Source organism: Genypterus blacodes, unplaced genomic scaffold (genome assembly GCF_046128005.1).
Source record: "Genypterus blacodes isolate CSIRO-AG114 ecotype Tasmania unplaced genomic scaffold, CSIRO-AGI_Gbla_v1 ptg000053l_1, whole genome shotgun sequence".
Lineage (NCBI taxonomy): Eukaryota > Metazoa > Chordata > Actinopteri > Ophidiiformes > Ophidiidae > Genypterus > Genypterus blacodes.
In genome coordinates this window covers 1,357,897-1,378,046 of record NW_027466865.1, presented here as the reverse complement: position 1 = coordinate 1,378,046, position 20,150 = coordinate 1,357,897, and the positions used below count along the sequence as shown (strand labels likewise).

The window sequence follows — 20,150 nt, the reverse complement described above, 5'->3', positions numbered from 1 at the left end:
GCTGTTACCTCAATTATTACTCACCATGACCTCACTAGATAATCATTATTTCACATTGGATGACTATCTGACTGATCTCAGCTGTTATTGATCTAATTACATTATTATTATTTAATTCATGCTGTTTATTGCTTATGATATATTATAATGTCTACGTTATAACAGACTGTACCATGACAGCAGACCTCCTCCTCCTCCTCCTCCTCCCTCCTCCTCCTCCTCCTCCTCCTCCTCCATCATCATCACTGTAGGTTCCGTTAGCTCCGCCGCTAGCCGCAGCAGCAGCAGCAGCAGCAGCTCCTCCAGCTCCAGCTCCAGCTCCTTACCAGGCCCCGGTGGCCGGCCGGTGCATCCTCAGCTTCCCGCCATGGCGCTGGTCACTCTGCAGCGGTCGCCGACCCCAAGCGCTGCATCCACCGCAAGCACAGCAACCACGACGGCGGGGGAGGTAGGCAGGCGTGGTGTGGTGTGAATGAAAGCGGCGCCCCGGTGCGTTGATGCGGGGATGTTCCTGGGGAAAGGCCCGCTGATTGAGGCTAAACTAGCACCGGCAGTTACCCTGTTATGCTAGGTGTTTGGCTAGTAGCAGCTAGCAGACGTTTGACTGATAACCAGATAAGTAAACACAACACAGCTACCTGCTGCTAATGTGTTTTACTGTGAAGCATTAACTGACCCACACGTCTGTTATTTTGGTTTAAGATGAATGAGAAATAAGAAATGCCTCGCTATAATGGTAATAAAGAGGGATGCTGCAGCTAACTTCTAATGTTTTATGTGACTGACATCATATTTTCAGCAAACAGTCTTACTGACTATAATCAGCAAAACAATAGCAGGTTACTCCCGACAATGCCGCAGTCCAAACATTGCAGAATTCACACTAGCAATGTAAAATTATACTTACATGATATTATATTCCCACTGTCTAGCTAAGTTATATCTGGTGAATAAGAAACTGCCAACAAAACAGCTTCTCCAGTCTCACTGTGTCGACTGAATTTACTAACAAGAATGGGGAAGTCTGCAATTTCCACTCTGGTAAACATCTAAGGCAAAAAAAAGACCAAATCTTACATTTAAAATTAAAGTTGATTTTAGAAGACATGCTTTGGATAGATCACAGTTTGTGCTTCTTGTTGTGAACAAAACTAGTGAATTGTTTCACCCACTGAGCTGCAATCATTCACAGCAAACCTCCAGATGATATTCTCATCTACAGTGACTGTATAGTCAACATTTTCAGCACCAACAGGGGGCGCTATCTAGTTAGAAACAAGGAGGCTCACCTCTGCCCACCCTGCGTAACATCAGGCACATTGGACATTAATAGGTAAAGTCTCTCTTAAAAGTCAGATTTTGGGCTAAAACTGCTATTTGTCCTCTGGACTGTAGTGTTATAAGCATGTAGGAGTATAATTAAATGCTGCAGTAGTTTAATATAGTTGATTACAAACAGTCTGAAGCTTGTAGTTGTATTTCATGTGACACTGGCTGGGTTTTGTAGCAGGATTTTGTACCTGAATGTCCTGCTGGAGCAGCCGGTGTGGTCCAGCACCCTGGGGAGAGAGAGGGAGAGAGAGGGGGGGGGGGAGGACAGACCGAACTGGCAGGAGGCTGCTGCAGCCATGATGTCATCCGCTCAGGAGGAGTGGGTGGGGTGATGTACTACAACTGAAGGAGGGGGAGGAAAAGAGAATGGAGGTAAACACGGATTTCAGAGATGCTGACAGGAGACAGACAGGTACAGTATGTGGGATTTATTCACAGTAAATAAGGGGAAGTTGAGTAGTCGGACTTCCTTTTTCCTCCTCCAGAATAATACTTGACTCGTCCATCTTCTTTATAAGGGATCCTCTCTCATTTTGTATGCAGTATCCTTTTATTTTGGCTTCACTTGCAACAGCTGCATGTTGACGGTGAGCTACAAACCTCCCCCCTATTCTAATGTCACCAGCAAGTGTTTTATTACACTATAAATATTGAACATTTTGTTCCTTACAGATTAGCCTTTGCCTATGAACATGTACTGTAGGTGCAGACTTCTCCTGAATACGAACAGATCATCTTTTCAATTTGGCCAGAAAGGCTTGAGACGGAACTCGCTGTCTACATCGCAGTCGCAGGAGAAGTTGTCTCCTCGTCCAGTGTCTCCTGAGTCTTGCTTACATGAACACAGCTGTGGTTGAAGTGAGCACAGTGGTGCAGTGTGTGTGGCAGCAGTCTAAGAACACACCAATCTGTAATTTGTTTGCTGTGTATTTCTGGGCTTATTCATTTTTGCTCCCTCTGATGCTCAGTCAGCCTGTACTCTGCATCTCTCAGTGGTAAAGCAATCATCCACCTCTCTGAAGTTTCATGTAGGTCATATGGTATTTATTAGAGAGAGCAGTTAGACAGCTCGCCCTCTGATAATTTAAGGAGAAGTCAGCAGTGTCCGTCTTAGAAAAGGCTGCGGGTGTTAAGTCGGCACGATGAAAACGAATGAAAATGACCAAGGTAATATGTTTTGAATTTGCCTTGTGCTGTAAGAAGTTGTTGTGGGCCGAGTAAGTTATCACTGCATGAAGAAAGGCTTATAATTTGGTGAAATATTACCCAACCTGTCATCTCTCTCTATCTGGACAGGTCAGAGTGTTTGTAGTAACACCAATCATGAGATTTTGTGGTATTACATTTATGACATGTTATCCTCTTATCTGTTGCAGGAGTTTGGGAGTGAAGATGAACGGCGAATAAATCAGAGGTAAGTTTACTTTAGCATGCCTCCTCCACGTTTGCACGGTACCTTGCAGAGCAGCTTATTTGCTACATGCAGGTGTTTCTGTTATAGCTGACACACATCTGTCTTTGAGTCACTTGACATAATCTGGACTAGTGACAAATGAGAGCAACAGAGAACTCAGAATAATAAAACGTCTGTCTGCCTGTCTCTCTCTTACTTAAGTAGTCTCACTTTTGATTTACTCGTATATCAATAGTGTATATCCCTGGATAAAGAGAAAAACAATTTGGGGATTTGGTTTTGTCATTTACAATAGAATGTAGAAGGCAGTTAATGGGAGATTTTGAGATTTACCCTCCGCTGCAACCCTGCTCAGAACTCAGAAGATGGTAGTGTGACTTTTGTAAGTGAATGAGTGCAAACATGTCATTCTAAGGGTTCCGTTTCTTACGTTATCCCAGTTTAATGCATGTGTGTGAGAGTGATCAATGTATGGTGCATGTCCTGTCTTGCCTCCAGATTGTTTCAACTTTTGCAACGGCTGGCAAGCCACGTCCTGCAGAGTAACTGCCTGTGAATTCACCTCTTATATAATTAAATGATATAATATGATTATATAATGTAAGTAAGGTGGCAAGCTAAGTTATTACATTTGACAGGTGGAACTGTTTAATCACAGGGTTTTTTGAACAAGTACATCAGATCACATTGTCGCGTCAATCGACAGGCTGCTAATAGAGTATTTGGGTGTATTTGTACAATCTGTTCTTTGCTGACCCCAAAAACAAGAGACAAGCCCGAGGGGCTGACAGAGGCTGATGACTGCATGCAGGTGTCGGTGGCACCCAACCAAGGAATGATTTCATTTAACTACTTGCTATGCAGCAGCGTTAGGCAAGATGCATAACTGGGCAAAGAATGTGTCTGTGTGTGTACACGTTTGGAGATATGGTGTGTGTCGTGTTCGGAATTGGAAGGAGGCTTTCAGCATGGAGCGATGGTCTCCATAAACAGCAGAAAGACTTATCAAGGTAACTCCTTCTCACGTCAAGTCTGTCTGAAGTCTTCAGCACACCTGTCCTGACCGCCAGGGATGAAGATGCCATGATAGGTCAGGAAGGGGATACATAGAAGTGTTTATTGTCATGCAGCCAAATTTGTCCTTTGCATTAAATCCCCTCTTCACTGTGAGGAGGAGGAGCAGTGAGCATGCACAGTCCAGCGCTGGGGGACCAGCAGGGAGCTCTGGATCTGAACATGCGGCAGATATGTGGAGAGGAGGAGAACGGGAGGCAGACAGACGGACTGACACGGATGAACCTGCCTCAGAGCACCAATGTGCGTCAACGGTTCTTCAGTCAAACGTCTCTGCCCCAACACATGAGGACATCTGTTCATGCCTGTACTCACCCCCACACTCCCCAAACCACTTTTACTAGTGTTGAAAATGATGTAACCGCATGCAGAACACCTCTACTCATGTGTAGCCTCTTTGTCGTTAGTCCTACGTGTAATCCACTATAACTGTCTCATACCTGTACTCTTGGTGGCTTAGAGGACATCTGGTCTTTCTTGGCCGCATCCAGGGCCATCTGGCTCCTGCTGCATTGACCAGTCCGGCCTTAACCGTGCAACACACCCGTGTTACAGGGTTGAGTCCGAGCTGGTGTCCCGCCTGCTGTTTGTAAGCTGAGCTTCACCTGCAGATGCGGTACTTCTATGCAAATGGAGCAGCGGCAGTCTTTTGTTAATGTCGCCTAGAACAATCGTGCAACTTGGTGTGTGTTCAGGCTTATAGTAGCACGTCTTTCTGCCTGTCAGTCATCAGGTTCATTTGTCAGAAACTTATTTTACTTACAAAATGATATTTTCTATCTTATCCATCATTCTTCCATTCATTCTGAAGGGACTGTGGTCCATTTGCATTACATGTGGATGAGCGACAGCCGGACTGGCCACTTAAAGAAGCGACGTAATCCCTCTCTTATAAACCTGAGTATAATGAGATTGGGGAGTTTTGGGAGATTTCCAGTTCTCATTGCTCTTTCTGTCCACGCTTGGCCCCGTGTGAAGCTCCCCGGAAGCACTCCCGGAGATTCAGTTGTACCATAAGGTGGCATGCACATCAAGACATCCACTTACAGAGTTTTGGCCAGTTCCTTTGTCTTCTTTTTGTTTTCCTCTAATGGAGCAAACGCTGTAGCTTTTCCCGGGACGACAGACAGAAAATGGCCCTCTTGAGTGTTCCTGGAGAGCCGGTTGCTGTTGGACAGCAACGCCAGAAACTTGAGGTGGACATGTTTTGCATTGCTTAGGTACGAATGAGTTGTGCTGGAAAGTAGGTCATTGTCTGGGCCACTGTGTCAGGGCCTGATGGAGGAGGACAGTAACGATCGCAGAGGAAGAGAGAAGCCAAACTCTGAATTCCACTGGAATCATCGCCCTCTGTAACCCTCTGACTGTTTGCATATGGAGAGCAAAAGAGAGCAGATTGACCCTGTGTTCCTGTAGGAGTCTGTGTACAAGTGGTTCAGCATGTTTGTGTGGGAATGAAAGTGAAATTATTGCTGCGTCTGTGTGTGCGTAAGAATGTGTAACGCACTGGAAGGAAGAAAGCTGAGAGGGAAGGAAAGATTGAGGGAGGAGGAACACAAGCAGACTTCAGTCAGCCTCAGGCAGCGGGTGGAGACCGCAGCTCATCCCTCCAGGCAGCAGTCTGACTGTACTCTTCCTCACGGCTCCTCTGCCTCACTCGCACGCTGGGATGCACAGATGAGGGAGGAGGGACAGAGGGAGTGGCGTCCAAACAGACAGAGCTCTACCAGCCAACAGCACAGAAAATGCAGACCGTCAGGCTGTCACTCCAAAGCTCGGGGCCAGAACTGAAACGGTCCTCCGTCGATTGCACTTTGCTCCTCCCGAGTAGGCAGAGGAAGAGGAGTTTAGCCCGAACCGAGGAGGCCTGAGTCTGTTCCGGTCAACAGGATGCGTCTGTTTGTAGACCCCAGGCAGGAGGCTTTGGGGATGCTGCCTTATTTTGTGGAGAACGCTGTGTTGACCCAAAACGAGATCAACCGCATGTGAGTCTTAAATTGCGTCATTCATGAAATTTAAGAAAATAATACTAAATACTGTTTGGAGTACTTGAAGAGTTTGAACTCACCTGTTGATTCCATTGTTGCAATTTAAGAATTTACTCTGAAAGACTTTTTTGGACTGTTTTGCAACAGAGAAACTTAAGTTGCCAGTGAATCAGTCGCTGAAGCTGCTGGGCTAGAACGGGATGGTGGACTTCACTCAAAATGAGTCATCAGCCGTGATTCAGTGGTGCACGGAACACAGTGACGGCTGTGTTAATGCTCCTCTTCAGCTGTATGACCTCTGCTGTCTATCTCTCTGTAAATGGGCTGTAGGTACACGAGGTCGTAATCAGGTGAAATCAAAACGTCCTGTTTGTTTGGTTTGATACCAGATGTATTTTTAGCTGGAGTGTTTGTGCAGCAGCTGATAGGAGGGTAGAGCTGAAGCTGTGTGATGAAGCAGACTATCAGAGTGTGATGGCCTACAAAGCAGTGCCACGCTTCTTGTTTTGCACACTGAGCCGACGTTCACACATGCTCAAATTACATTTCTCAACGGGTTTTGTCCTGCGAGCTGAGGTCAGGTACCATGTCCCCGTCCTCTCTGACTCATGTTAACCAGGATGTACTGTAGCTTTCCACTTCCTGTAGATACTGGAGCCTTCGCCATCCATTCCTAATTCCTCCTCTGTGAATCTTACCGACAACCCGCACATCCCGACAGAGGACGAACTGAGACATAATGTCCAAAGTGAGACAAAAGCCTTTGTGATCAGTGTCCGCCTCTGTGCTATTTCACTGAGACTCGCTGGGCGTGTGTGGGGGGAATTTATTGCGAGGCACACAAAACAACGTCTATTGTTCCCGACAAAATCATCTGTAAGGCCCCGGCTTGCTCTTCTTCTGGGCTCTGAAAGGCGCAGCAAAGAGGGACGGTTGTAGGAGTTTTGTCACGGGGGACAGAATGAAAGCTTTAGCCTGCGACACATTTTGGATTATTAAGGCTGTCATAGTTGTGCTTTCTGTGTAGTTTTGTGTCGTAAAGGGAGGGAATGTTTCGCTCTGTGGTATAATATGTTTGTACTTGTGCTATGTTTGTACCAATGTATTTGTTGCTCTACCTTTGAATGCTGGAATTTGTTTCTGAAACTGCAAACTTTGTCAAATTGCTCATGCAGTATGAATGTCCACGGGTCTTTTAATACAGACACTGATACTCTACATATTAAACATATTGGGCTTTCTTTATGCTGTGTAAAGTTTTAAACATGCATATAGTTTTTAATTCTCAACCTCAAAGTCCTCCAGTGCGAGTCATAATGAGAAGAATACAGGTTTGAGAATTATCGAACAAATATTTGCAGTAAAAGTACAGATACTAGTGTTGCTCTCCAGCCAGTCGTGAGATGATGTTGATGGCTTTGCTTTGATTCTGGACTGTTTCCTTCCCGCCACTCATCACTTGTGAACTTCCTCAGTGGCGTCCTGCTTTGCCAAATGTCCCGGTGTGTGTTCCAGCCTGCTGCCATGTAGATTTATGAATGTGCTCACATACTTTCCCCTATAGCCCAGAGTAATGAAGTGACTGATCAGTCCAGAGGAAACACCTCACCTCCATGTTACTTCTGTCATCTGTTTACACCTTTAAAAACTTAACCCCATAAAGCCTGACCAGGTGTGTGAATTGTTATGAATCAGTAATTGCTGCTTTTTCACTCATTGTGAATTGTAAACATCACAGTAGCTGCAATGTGATCTGTAGTTTAGCTCTGTGCTGTGCTGGTTGGAGCCAGCAAAGATCTAACAATCTGAAGATCAAAGACAGCAGAAAAAAGCCAGCTAAGCGTTCAGGATCACAGCTTGATTCATGGCGGCTGCTGACCTGACGTCTCCCTCTAACGTGGCATCTTGGCTTCTCCACTCAGCTGTTGTGGCTGACACCTATTATTTATGCTCATTTTCAGAGCTCGAGACTTCTGAACTGAACCAACCTGTTAAAACATAATACTTCATATTTGTCATGTCCCACTTCTTTCTCAGCCTCCAGGCACCATCCATTGAAAGGGGTGGAGCACTGTGCTGCACACAGCTGTGTGATATATAGACTGTCTATATTAACTCTATATTATAACTCTGGTAACGCCTGTCTCCCATTTATTCTGCAGCCTAAGCGAGAGCTTCTTCATGGTGAAGGGTGCTGCTCTCTTCCTGCAGCAGGGGAGCAGCCACCAAGACCAGAAAGCACATCCTCACCACAAACATGCAGGTGAGTGGGAACACAAGGCAGGACAACCACAATGCACCGCTCCATATACAGTGTTTGGAAACGTTGACACAAACTGTAGTTGCTGAAATCATCTACAAAATTGTTTTGATTACATAGATAGTAATACCAACCAAAACACTGAAGTTTTGATACTACAATTGTTTGACTGATCGGCAGCTCCATTCCGTAGAGCAGCTGGGGGTCTGGGGCAGGACGTTCTTGCTCAATGCTGCACTGTTCACATTGTTGGGGCAAATTTCCTGTCTGAGGGCAGATTAAGAGTTGGGGTTTGAGAAATTAACATCTTTTAAGTTTTTCTCAGCTATGAAGGAGTCTATTGATTGTTTTAAGGGCACAAAGCTGGACCCACAGTCTGCTGAGACAAACACCACCGAATGATGCCAAGTCTTTGCAGCTTGGCAGGCATGTTTGTCCATTCAACCGGCCTCTTTGTCTGCTAATCTGCACATTTGGAGGTCCTGCTCTGTCCTCAAAAACATTCAGCCTGGAAAATCTATATATGTTTTGTTCATAGCACTATCTGCTGGTCCTGTCACTCAGTTCTTGTTAAACTTCATTCGAACAATAAGCTTTCTGTTGTATTCATAAATTTGTATTAGACTAAATGCTGCACTGTTCTATGCACATTATGATCAAATTAAATCTTTGAAGTGAAAGAACTAAAGATTATCTTAAGATCCAAGTAGGACATAGTAGTATGAATAATTTGAAATAAAGTGTGGAGCTGCAGCATCACTTCAAAACATTTTTTTTGGAATCAGATGGAAAATGCTTGTTTACCTCAAAGCGATGAATCATGAGATACAGCGGCAGGGGGCTGGGCACGTTCTGTTTCTTACAGAGAGCTATTATTAAAGCCAGCAGGGTGACATCATTTGTCTACCTGTCGTGACATATTAAAACATACTTGGCCCTCCATCAACTGCTGTTTATCATTGATTATCATTACTTGACATATCCTACCTCAAACTTGGCACAGCAGGCGTTACACGGCAGCAAGCTGAGCAGGGAGACGGTGTTGAAATGTGATCATGTGACTGATCAGTTTTGTTCATAACAAGACAGACAAATTATTTGCAAATTCATTTGTCGTTATTGATCTAAGCTGATCAAATCTGAACTGTTTCCATGCATCTTTGATTGCTGGTAGGCTTAAGTGTTGAACACTGGTGGGCGCTGTTTCTTCACATGTTGACAGAACTACGTAGTGCAAAGTCTTCCCTTGCTTGCCTTAAAGTTCTCATTAATATTGTCAATGAGTACAAGTGGTGGAAAAGATCAAGTTTGCATCTCATTAATCAGTTTGACTCATTATCACTGACACCAATCAGCCATCCATCATTTTTATTATCTTTCAAACAGGCGACTTACCTCAGCACCTGCAGGTGATGATCAACATTCTTCGCTCCGAGGACAGAATTAAACTGGTGAGAGACGCTGTGTGTGTGTGTGTGTGTGTGTCTGCCTCCATTAAAGCAACATACACATTCTCACTCACAGGCCAGTGACTAACATCCTGGCAGCCTGGCAAACACAGCAAACACTCCAGAATGCTTTTTATTGTGTACTTAAGACTGATTTCATTTGCGCACTGTAATTATTAGCTCATGAGAGCATGTTTGAACACCCAGGAGAGCATTACCAAATGTTTCCATGGTGTGTGTGTATGTGTTAGTGTGAAATTGTGTTATTTAGTTTTATATTTACCACTGTGCTGTTACACTTCCCCAGGACTTGCTTGCCCTATTACATCAGGCTTAGTGTCTGACTGTCTTTGCATAACCAGCTGTGAGATTTTGATACACACATCTTACCAGTAGGGGTCAGTGCATTGTATCTGCCGTTTGTAGCCTGGAGAACATTTGTTGTGTGTATAGTCAACAGTTGTGCACTCATTCACAAGGAATGCTTAATGCTTACAGGCCTGTCTGATTTGTCAGGGCTGGTAGCCATTCAGAAGTGAACTATTCTTAAAAATGTCATCATTTGTACGTTAAAAGGGAACAGACTGGTAGCTTGTGTGACAGGTACGGCTACATAAACAGCAGATGTTCCCCTCGCTGGACATAAATGAGCTTATTTCTCGCAACCTCTGTGTGTCCTGACCAGGCGGTACGGCTGGAGAGTGTGCGGTCAGATCGTGTGCGGTACATGGTGGTGTTGTACACCAGCGGGCGGCAGGACACGGAAGAAAACATCCTGCTGGGAATCGACTTTACCAACAAAGACTGGTATGAATGGAGCCTCTGTACACAGTTGAATGACCAAAGATCAAAACATTTCAAAGAATATTTGTTTGGTTTTCAATTCTGACTCTCCTCTGGCAGTAAAAACTGTTCAATCGGTATGGTGTTGCCCCTGTGGAGTGATACAAAGATCCATCTGGATGGAGACGGGTGAGTTCGCTCTGTCTGACCGCATCGTAAGGACGCAGATCACAGCACACACTGACACTTAACTACCTTCTACTCAGCACACCTACACCTGAGCGTAATGCATAGAGCCATTGTGCTCCTGCTCAGGTAATGACCATCTGTGTGGTTTTGCTCCGCAGGGGCTTCACCGTGAACACCGCAGGTCGCACTCATGTCTTCAAACCTGTGTCAGTACAAGCTATGTGGTGAGTAACAAACCAGCCTATGGAGACACTGTGTCTGTCTGCTAGACTTTAAGGGTGATGACACACCACAGTAAATCCTCTGATTGTATGTGATGAACACATGTGCCACTGTGCTGCAGATGTAGATTGTGGTCAGGCTGATTAATTCTGCCACCTACTGGTATGGCAGTGCACGTGCAAAGAAATACTTTAGGCCTCTCCAGATTTCAAACAGCAAATATCTGAATAAAGCGACAACTCTGAACTTTATATTCTCCAAACCGCCACAATCTAGGTCTGCGCTGCAAGTCCTGCACAAGGCATGTGACGTGTCGCGCAGGTACAATTACTTCCCTGGAGGCATGGCCCTCACCTGGATGGGCTACTACGAGAGCTGCATTGCTTCAGAGCAGAGCTGCATCAACGAGTGGAACATCATGAAGGACTTGGAGACCACTAGGCTGGACTCGCCCACCATGTTTGTCGACAAGTCAGTACACAGAAACCAAGATCGATAATGTCAGGCAGACCTATTCACGCCCACACAATAGCGTGATGTATTTTAACGAAATGTAATGTTTGTTAGGCCTTCAGAGAGGGAGAGGACAGGGTGCCTTATCAAAGCCAAACTCAGAAGCATCATGATGTGCCAGGATCTTGAGAACGTCACCTCAAAACAGGTAAATACAACACGTACCTTCTTACATTACATTATTATTGTTTTTCCAAACTGACTTTTTGCACTTGTTCCAATTTTCTATAAGATCTTGTTTGTAATCCAAGTCAAAAGACTATTATGAGACTTTTTATATTTTGATATTCAATGCTTCTTAAATAACAGTCCGAGCTCTTTGTTTGATAGATCCGTACAGAGTTGGAGCAGAACATGAACTGCAACCTAAAGGAGTACAAAGAGTTCATCGATAATGAGATGCTGCTGATTCTGGGTCAGATGGACAAGCCCACACTTATCTTTGACCACGTCTACCTGGTGGGGAAAGTCTTCTGAAGCATGTTGCTGTTTTCTGTTTATAACTTGTAAAGAGTGATTTTTCCCTTCTTAATGGTAAAAAGCGTCCCCGTTTTTGAAGAAATGCAGAGAATGTCACAGCATGGAAAAGTATTCAGCGTAAACAGCGTTTTCCCTTTTTTTTTTAAAGGGATCTGAATGGAATGCATCTAATTTGGAGGAGCTGCAAGAGGCCGGGTAATTTTATTTGATGTTTTGGAAGAGCTGAGATTACCACACGCAAAACACATGTTCATTGTGATGTGAGCGCTTAGGAATGTTGTTGATGCAATAGTGTCCGTGACCATTATCTTTCCTCCCCAGGGTGGCTTATATCCTCAACGTCACCAGGGAGATTGACAACTTCTTTCCAGGCACATTCAGTTATCACAATATACGCGTCTATGATGAAGAGGCCACCGACCTGCTGGCTCACTGGAATGACACGTACAACTTCATCATGAAAGCAAAGTGAGTCCTGGGTGTCGAAAGTCAACATGTCACTGCAGGAGACGTTATTGACCCCGCTCATTTGTCCACACTTCACTAGCGTCCCAAAACAAGCTGGACTTATCATTTTCATTTTCCCGACATAGAAAAAACAACTCCAAATGTCTGGTCCACTGCAAGATGGGCGTCAGTCGGTCAGCTTCCACAGTCATCGCTTATGCCATGAAGGAGCACGGCTGGACGCTAGAGAAGGCCTACAACTTTGTCAAGGAAAAGAGAAGCGTCACACGGCCCAACCAAGCTTTTATGAGACAGCTCGCAGAGTACGAGGGCATCTTAGACGCCAGGTACAACCCTTTTCTGTGTGTGTGTTGGTGTTGTGCGTGTGTGTGTGTGTGCATCATTTGGTTAAAGTGACCTCCCCCGTCTTTTCTCCATGAATCTGTCCCAACCCTTCTGCTCACCTGCACACATTTAACATGTTTTCTAGTAAACAGCGTCACAACAAGCTGTGGCATCCCGACACGGACTGCGAGATGGCAGAGGGTCAGCAGGGGACGCCGCAATGTTGTCGGGGGGAGGGGAGAGGCCACCTGACCCCCGAACCGGGGATGTCTCCGTGCTGCAAGGAGGCGCTGTCTGATAAGGGCGCAGCAGCCCCGTCTCCATGCAGGGCCGTCGCACTGGAGATCGACCCTGCTTACAACAACTATTACTTCCGCCGGCTCTCTGACTCCGCCCTGGACAGTGAGCCCTCCACACCTGTGCGCGGTCCACCCCTCCTGAACATGGAAAAAGTCTTTATAGAAATTGAGGATGTGGAGCGGGATGCTCTGCTGGATGACGAAGCCTTGCCCCTCCCCCACTTTGGGCCTAAAGCAGAGGGCACCGCCGCCCAAACCAGCTGCCGTGGCCCCGAACCCCTGGAGGAGCTGCGCCTGAGGCTGGAGTTCAGCACCGTGGAGGAGGAGGATGAGGAGGAGGTGAAAAGGGAAGAGGCCGAGATGGAAGTCCTCATGCAACCAGATGATGGTGGGGGTGGGGGTGAGAAAGGGGGCGGTGGAGAGGAGGCACAGGATTTGGAGGGAGGCGATGCAGAAGGTAATGGGATGGATCTGGCAACCCTCAATGAGAATTCCAACAACAACAACCATTTGTGTGCTCCACATAATGTTAATGTAAGTTTGAGTTTGTTTGTTTGAACATAAATTGCATGATGCATCTGCAGTGAATAATCTATAATGTCATCTGCAGAAAACAGATTGCCAGCTTTTCATTATTACTACTACATTGTTACTCTCATTATTACTCATCTGTGTATTTAGGAAATGGCTTCTTCCATCCATTATGGCACTGATTCTTCTACGCTGTCATGGTGGGACAAGCAGAAAGAAGGCTCTTCACCTCTGGCTGCTAAGCTTTGCCTTAACCTAAGTCCACTTCAAGTCCCAAGTGCTGCAACCACAACATCCCATACTTATTCCAATTCTGCAGTAGGACCACTGTGGGACCCCTGTGGCCCTCTGTGTGACTTTGCCAAACGTGCTGTCTCATCTTTCACAGCTCTACTTGACACTGTTGGAGACGGTCTGCCAGGACACTCACTAAACTTAGTGGACACTGTTGATTTGCTTGAAGTAAAGACTGTAAATGAGAGAAGGCCGTCTGCAACTGCCTCTGAGGCACTTCCTGAGTTGATGAGTATGGATTTGGAGGAAGATAAGCCGAGCCACTTGGCCCAGCAGCAGGAGACCCTTTTGCAGCTGCGGAGGTCTGGCCTGGTCCGCCGCCATGCAGAGAGACTAGAGAAACTGTCAGGTTTAACCCAGGAGAGCTTACTTTCTCTGAAGCCTTTAAACGAGTGCCAAGGGACCAAGACAAGCCACCAAGAGGAGGAAGAGGAGCTCACCGGCTTCACCAGAGATCTCTCTAAATCCTCCACACCTTGCCAAGTACGTTTTGAGCCACTGGTGGTCCCGCTGACCAATGAAGCCTTGTTTGGAGTGGTGGGGTCTGGTTTGCTCACTCCCACCTCCTCTCCTCACGGCTCCACCTTGACACGCAGCTCCAGCAGCGACAGTCTGCGTAGCGTGAGAGGGAAACCCGGCCTCGTCCGTCAAAGGGCGCAGGAGATCGAGACACGCATGCGTCTGGCAGGTCTAACTGTGCCCTCGCGGCTGAAGCGCTCCAACTCACTGGCCAAACTGGGCGGCCTCACCTTCTCTTCTGAGGACCTGTGTTCAGCCTGCTCCTCTGATGCAGGCACCCTGCTGCTCCTCTCCCTGTCCCCAGAGCTAGACCCCAGCCCAGAGTGGGACTCCCCCACCATTTCCGATCACCCTTGGCCCGGCAAAGACTCGCACACTCCAGAGAGAGCACTAACAGGGGAGGCCAGAAGCTGACACATACATTTGTAGTTGTGTACACATCCAAATATTCACTCTCTGGGGAGAGGGGCGGGGTTGTACAGGAGAAGGAATAGAGAGAGAGAGAGCGCAGAGTATAAGGAAACAAATGAAATATGTGCCATTATGAGTGGCAAGTTAGTTTTTACGGCCTACAAAAACAATGCCAACTGTTGGTATGAGTGTACAGTGTTGTGCCCAGAAGCACCCTTCTTTGCCACATTGTGATACCGCTTCTCACAGTGATGAGAGTCATATTGCCGCATCTGACCATTGTGTAAAGCCATCTCTTCACCTCTAACTTGGTTTGATTCATGGACACAAAAGTGCCTTACTTATGAGACCAGAGGCACAGACCTGAGACATTCAAAACCTTTAACTTCACAGTCTTTCACAGCTGTTTGTACGTGGTATTCACCAAACGATGGTATGGTATCCATTGGCAAGTAGATTTTATTCATCTTTCTAGTACAAAGTGGTATATTGGTGAAACGACGTCACACTGATTCTTGGATGAAAGAAACGTGTTAATCAAGTGTAGAGTTGTTTACAGCACCGTTTATGTTTAGATGCAGGAGGGTTGTAAAGTAAATGGTTACCTCATGTCATAGTCATGCAACAGAGTTCTTGCTCAGACGAACACTGGGATTAACTTAATTCACTTAAGTTACTGATGTCAGGTCAAGTAAGGAAATCCAAGTTAAAGTGGCTGTGTATGTTGAAGTATAGCGGGTAACTGAGTCTGAGTGAGTGAATGGGAAGAGTGAAGAGAGAGAGTTTTGACTTTCTTTGGCCAGAGGCCTGCTCACCGTTATCAACAAAGAGGGCAGGAACATTATGAGTATGTTATTCCTTTGCACTGCTTATTGAGTGAATACTGTCACACAGCAAGCTATCTTCCAAAATAACATTAGAACAATGTTACTTTGGGGTCATTGGGTGGGTGAGGATTCACGCTGCATGGCTTGGATTTATAATGAACACAAGTAGTGACCAGAAGTGTAGATTTACAGCCATCAGATTATATAATGGATGTGAGTTTTCTTTGCAGGAAAAACGAAACAGAACATCTGAATATTTTGATATGAAATAAAAAGACACAAAACATTCAAGATTTTACTTCCAAATCTTCTGTACATTCAGTCTTTTAATCCAACACTAATCTCATTTGTGCGCTTTGAAATGTGAGAGACCAAAGTTGTTTGGCTGTTTGGATCATTTGGATACACCATTGAAGCTGTACAACATATACAGTATGTGAATCATAATGTCTGTCATAAATATGTTTCATTGCTGTGTCATCTTTTTGCACCTTTAGGAGAAAAGACTGTGGAGTCGCTGGGCTGTTAAGCTGTTATGCTCATATCATCAATGAGTTTGAAAGCTTTTGTCATGCTGTCGTGACAGTGACCCCTAAAGGGTTACTGCACGCTTTTGTAACCATTTTCTTTTTATATTTACGTATGCAATAAATTTGTACTGTACATTTGCTGTAGTTTGAATGCATATTGCACTTTTTATGTTGGTAAGAATAACAAACTGTATGTGTTAATTATGGAAATAAAGACTCCTTTTAATAATATTACATGCATACTTGACTTGACTCGGGAAAACAACGTGGATACACAATGAGAACTTCTGTGGGGAAAGATCACATGCTCACCCTGAGAAAGACTAACATGATTGTCACAGATGCAACACATAAAGATTTTTTCAGATTAAGAAAAGTCGTACATACAACTGAATGTCTGCATGATGGTGTGTATCCTGAAATTACATTACATCATAGTGCCCCCATCCGTATGCCTTGGCAGGAGAACAGTTTTTTAAAAGCCAGGTTACATAACATTTGGCTTCCTGTCCCTGTTTGCATGACATCAATGAATTACTGAAGTTACACACTCTCTTTGTGTGTTGGTGTGCATAATACACCAGGAGACGAAGTGGAACTGTGTGGAGAGCACGTGAATGCTCAGCTCTCTGTGCATGTTCCAGAGAAAATCTGTAAAATGACGTTTTGTGAACCTTTTAATGATAGAGGAATCAGAACTTTATTGGGTGAAAATTGACTGTAAGACTGTAAGTTGCACTAGTTAGTGGTCTCGTCTACACAGCAACAGTGAGAATCCACCATCAGCGGGTGTGGGCAGACCCCTCATCCCCTTCTGCCTTTGCTGCCGGTCATTATTTGGCTACCCTACCTCCACTTTTGTTTTATTATCTGACTAAGCATCCTGTTTTGGGTGTTACTATAGAAACAATGTGAAACAAGGAAAAAATGTCAACTATTTTTCAGATAATTTCCCACACTCCTGGTCAGACCATTACCCACTATGTATCCTCAGATGGAAACATTCTGTTACTATCTTCTGCTTATCTCAGCTGGTTTCCTGCCATGAAGTAATAAGTGCTCTGCAGTCCATGGCACAGGTATGCAAACAGTTGAGTAAGGAAAACAGAAAAACGACATTCCTCATACAGTATCAGGATATGTAGTGAACATAGAACATAACATCCAGTTTTATTCTGTTTTCTACTGGTCAAATTGGACAATCGTGTCAGCAGAATCACACTCAAAACACTCATGTACCTGAATTGACCAAAACTTAGATATTCAAAATATCATTTTAAAAGTTTCACAACACGGCAAAAAGTAAGGCAACAAGTTAGAGTTTTCCCCCGATTATATTAGTCAAATGTGTTGTAACATCACATGGCTGCAATATAAGGATCCCATTGCGTGAGCAATTGAGGAGGAGGACTGAACATAACCAAACAACCAACAAAGAGCACTCTGTCGATCCTGAGAGAGCAATCGCCTCGGCTACGCGTCTAACTGGTAAGTGTCAACCAGAGAAAATGTACAATATGATAGGAGACTTCAATATATGCATCAATTTCACATTGCAAGAGTAGTCAGCTGTCATGCTTGTGTTGTACCAGCCAGAGATCCTAGACCAGGTAAAGAAGAAGTTTGTATAGTTTGAGGCTGCAACTTTTATCGTTGAGCTTCACAGTGGTTGCTAGTTTGTCAGTTTGAATTCCTGTATGTCTGAGTATGTTGACGGAAGAGAGCACATGGTGATCAAGTGATCAGCTGTAGGCATTCAGAGAGGAAGATACAGGATAATAGATTGGTTGTTAACAGGGGTGGACTGCCTTAAGGGAGAGGGCTACCCACACTGATCATAATGCTGATGGACAGTTGAGGATAATCAATAAATGCCACTGACTTCACACGGTAGCTTTGAATTGCAAATCCACATGATCTGACGGTGGAACAAAGATAGATCTGTGCCTACAAAGGAGGGCTTATAAATAAACTCTTAAAGAGTCCCTTCATCGTGTATCTTCATTTATGTTCATTCTGCATGATTTTGATGCGTGTGTGTGTGTTATCTCATACTTAAACTCTGAAAATCACACTATGACAAACATTTGTATCGTCTCCACTCAGCTGTGTTGCTGTTGTGGTCCAATAACATGACCTTCCTTAGCCACGCCTCTGGCTAATGAGCCGGTCTACCAGATGATAAAATAACAGTCCTATATTGTCACAGAGAGAGAGGGCATGAGGCCATCAACGGGAAACAGACTAAAGCGCCACATCATTGTTCATTGTGCTCCTCAATTGTCTTTGCTTACTTCTGCAGTTTAGTGGGAGAAAAGCACGATAGGCAATTAGACATGAGCTCATGGGACAGTATGACTCTGCATTATGCTGCTTGGGGCATTGATTTGTGTTCAGCTTGGTGCTCATGCATCTGCTGTCTGCATCTCTTATGACAAATTTGATTACTGTTATTATGTGTTGTGAGCTACGCAGCCATCAACATCATTATTGTGAGAGCAATGCAGTACTGAACAGAATATTTTAAAATGCCCTCTTGAATACAAAACATATGTGAACGTGGAGGCGCTAAAAGGCTGGACTGACTGGCAAGCTGCTATAAAGTGTGCTGCGTGAAAACAAAACCAATCCAAAAGAATCTGAAAACTTGAAGTAGCTTTTGAAATCCTAAGTGTGTGTGTGTGTGTGTGTGTGTGTGTGTGTGTGTATGTATGGGGGGGGGGGGGGGGTTTAAACATTAAATGCCTCAAGATGTTGGAACTCTGCAAAACCTAAAGGGGGAGTTGTATTTTTTATACTGTATCATTATTATACAAAGTGCAAACATGACTGTATGTTTAGAAAAAATGTGTCAGAGGAAGACATCATATCATGCTGTCATATTTTCTTAACGTGACCTTTGAAACCCCTCATAGGGATTAAATTCATAGGTGATATTGCAGCAAAAACCATCTATCAATGCAGCGATTGTCTGTGTCTGCTTAATTTGTTTGGGTTGTGGTGCACTTGAGTTTTCCCAGCATCCATTAGAGGAGAGGCAGGGTACTGGACAGGTCACCAGTCTTTCACTATGTTTGTATGTTTGCAAAATCTTATGACTCCAATTTGAGCTCGCATGGGCATTGCAAGTGAATGAATAACCCAACTGAGTGTGTACTGTCACACAGGTCACAAGGGTCATAAGGTACTTAGATACATAACAACTGCAATGACGGCTTGTCTCAATATGTTAAACCTCGCACAGGTTCCACACAAACTGTGTTGAATGAATCTGTTTTGTTTCCTGTTTTGATGTATTGTTATTTAAAGATGGGCTTGGGTTGCATATTAGAAAAGAAGCTGTGCTAGAGCTAGAGTCATTGTTCACAGACAAAGGAAAATACTTCCTGACTGGCGTGCCAAATACAAAACAAGCTTTGAACATGCTGTTTTTTTTATTATGATGTCAACATTGTGTTTTTCTCTTCAGAGCACGATGGGTCAGAACCTGGACAAAGTAGATGGGGGAGAGCAGGAACTTGGAGAAGGATCTGAGGAAAGAGGTCACTGCTCTGACTCCGTAGGTGAAGGCGGTGAGATAGACGGTGTCAAGGAGGAGGAAATTTCCAGTAAGGAGGCTGGTAACACTGGGGGAAATGACGTAGAGCCAGACGCTCAAAGTCTGGATGAGAGCCCTGGCAACCAGGCGGTAACACCTTCTGATGAGGAACTCGTAAGCTCGCGGGTGATTCGTTTCACTGCAAGGGAGGTGAGACAGGGAGGGGCTGCAGAAAAGGGAGGAGAGGTGGGAGGAGGAGAAGTTGGAGGCAGGACCGCTCCACTGGTTCCACAGGAGGACGACAAGAGCCAGAACCCAACGAGCAGTGGAAGGATTGAAGAAAGAGCCAGAACGTATAAGTCGTTCAATCAAATCAGGGGAGAGAGGAAGAGTAAGGAGGAACTTCACGTGCCCTCTAAGGTGAAGATGGACTATCTGGCCAAAGGAAGAGGCCCACGTGAGGAGAGCCAAGACGGAACCTTCTCATCTGGAGTTTCACATGGAACGTTTGGTCGACCTGTGGATAGTAACTCAATGGACACAAATATGGAAGAAGGCTATGTGACAGAGAAGATGGTTAAATTAAGTGGACGCAATGATGATCCCACAAGCAAGTTACTGTCTGTTCAACGCGATCCAACTGAGCTCATGTTGGCTGAAGATGAAGATGAGGATATTCAACATTATGCTGGAACAGTGGGTCACT

The 20,150-nt window shown here is 44.9% G+C and overlaps 1 protein-coding gene across 2 annotated transcripts; it reads left to right on the top strand.

Annotated features, from left to right (window-relative positions):
• Positions 1 to 292: 292 nt before the first annotated feature.
• ssh1a (slingshot protein phosphatase 1a) lies at positions 293 to 16,120 on the top strand. 2 transcript variants are annotated; one of them, XM_076151139.1, is made up of 15 exons: positions 293 to 448; positions 2,709 to 2,746; positions 7,971 to 8,071; positions 9,455 to 9,519; positions 10,202 to 10,323; positions 10,420 to 10,488; positions 10,647 to 10,712; positions 10,987 to 11,181; positions 11,278 to 11,371; positions 11,554 to 11,682; positions 11,852 to 11,898; positions 12,025 to 12,171; positions 12,297 to 12,497; positions 12,641 to 13,328; positions 13,476 to 16,120. In XM_076151139.1, exons 1-15 carry the CDS (start codon positions 368 to 370, stop codon positions 14,550 to 14,552), a joined length of 3,120 nt encoding a protein of 1,039 aa, XP_076007254.1. In that variant the 5' UTR covers positions 293 to 367; the 3' UTR covers positions 14,553 to 16,120. The 2 variants fall into 2 exon arrangements, with proteins under 2 accessions (XP_076007254.1, XP_076007255.1); XM_076151140.1 differs by lacking the exons at positions 293 to 448; positions 2,709 to 2,746 and adding an exon at positions 5,707 to 5,805.
• Positions 16,121 to 20,150: the final 4,030 nt, after the last annotated feature.

Excerpts from the sequence above, each read along its gene's own strand:
- ssh1a (XM_076151139.1), top strand. The coding sequence starts at position 368 with ATGGCGCTGGTCACTCTGCAGCGGTCGCCGACCCCAAGCGCTGCATCC. Across the intron at positions 10,489-10,646 it reads ATCCATCTGGATGGAGACGG|GGGCTTCACCGTGAACACCG; the intron begins GTGAGTTCGCTC and ends TTTGCTCCGCAG. Across the intron at positions 12,498-12,640 it reads GAGGGCATCTTAGACGCCAG|TAAACAGCGTCACAACAAGC; the intron begins GTACAACCCTTT and ends CATGTTTTCTAG.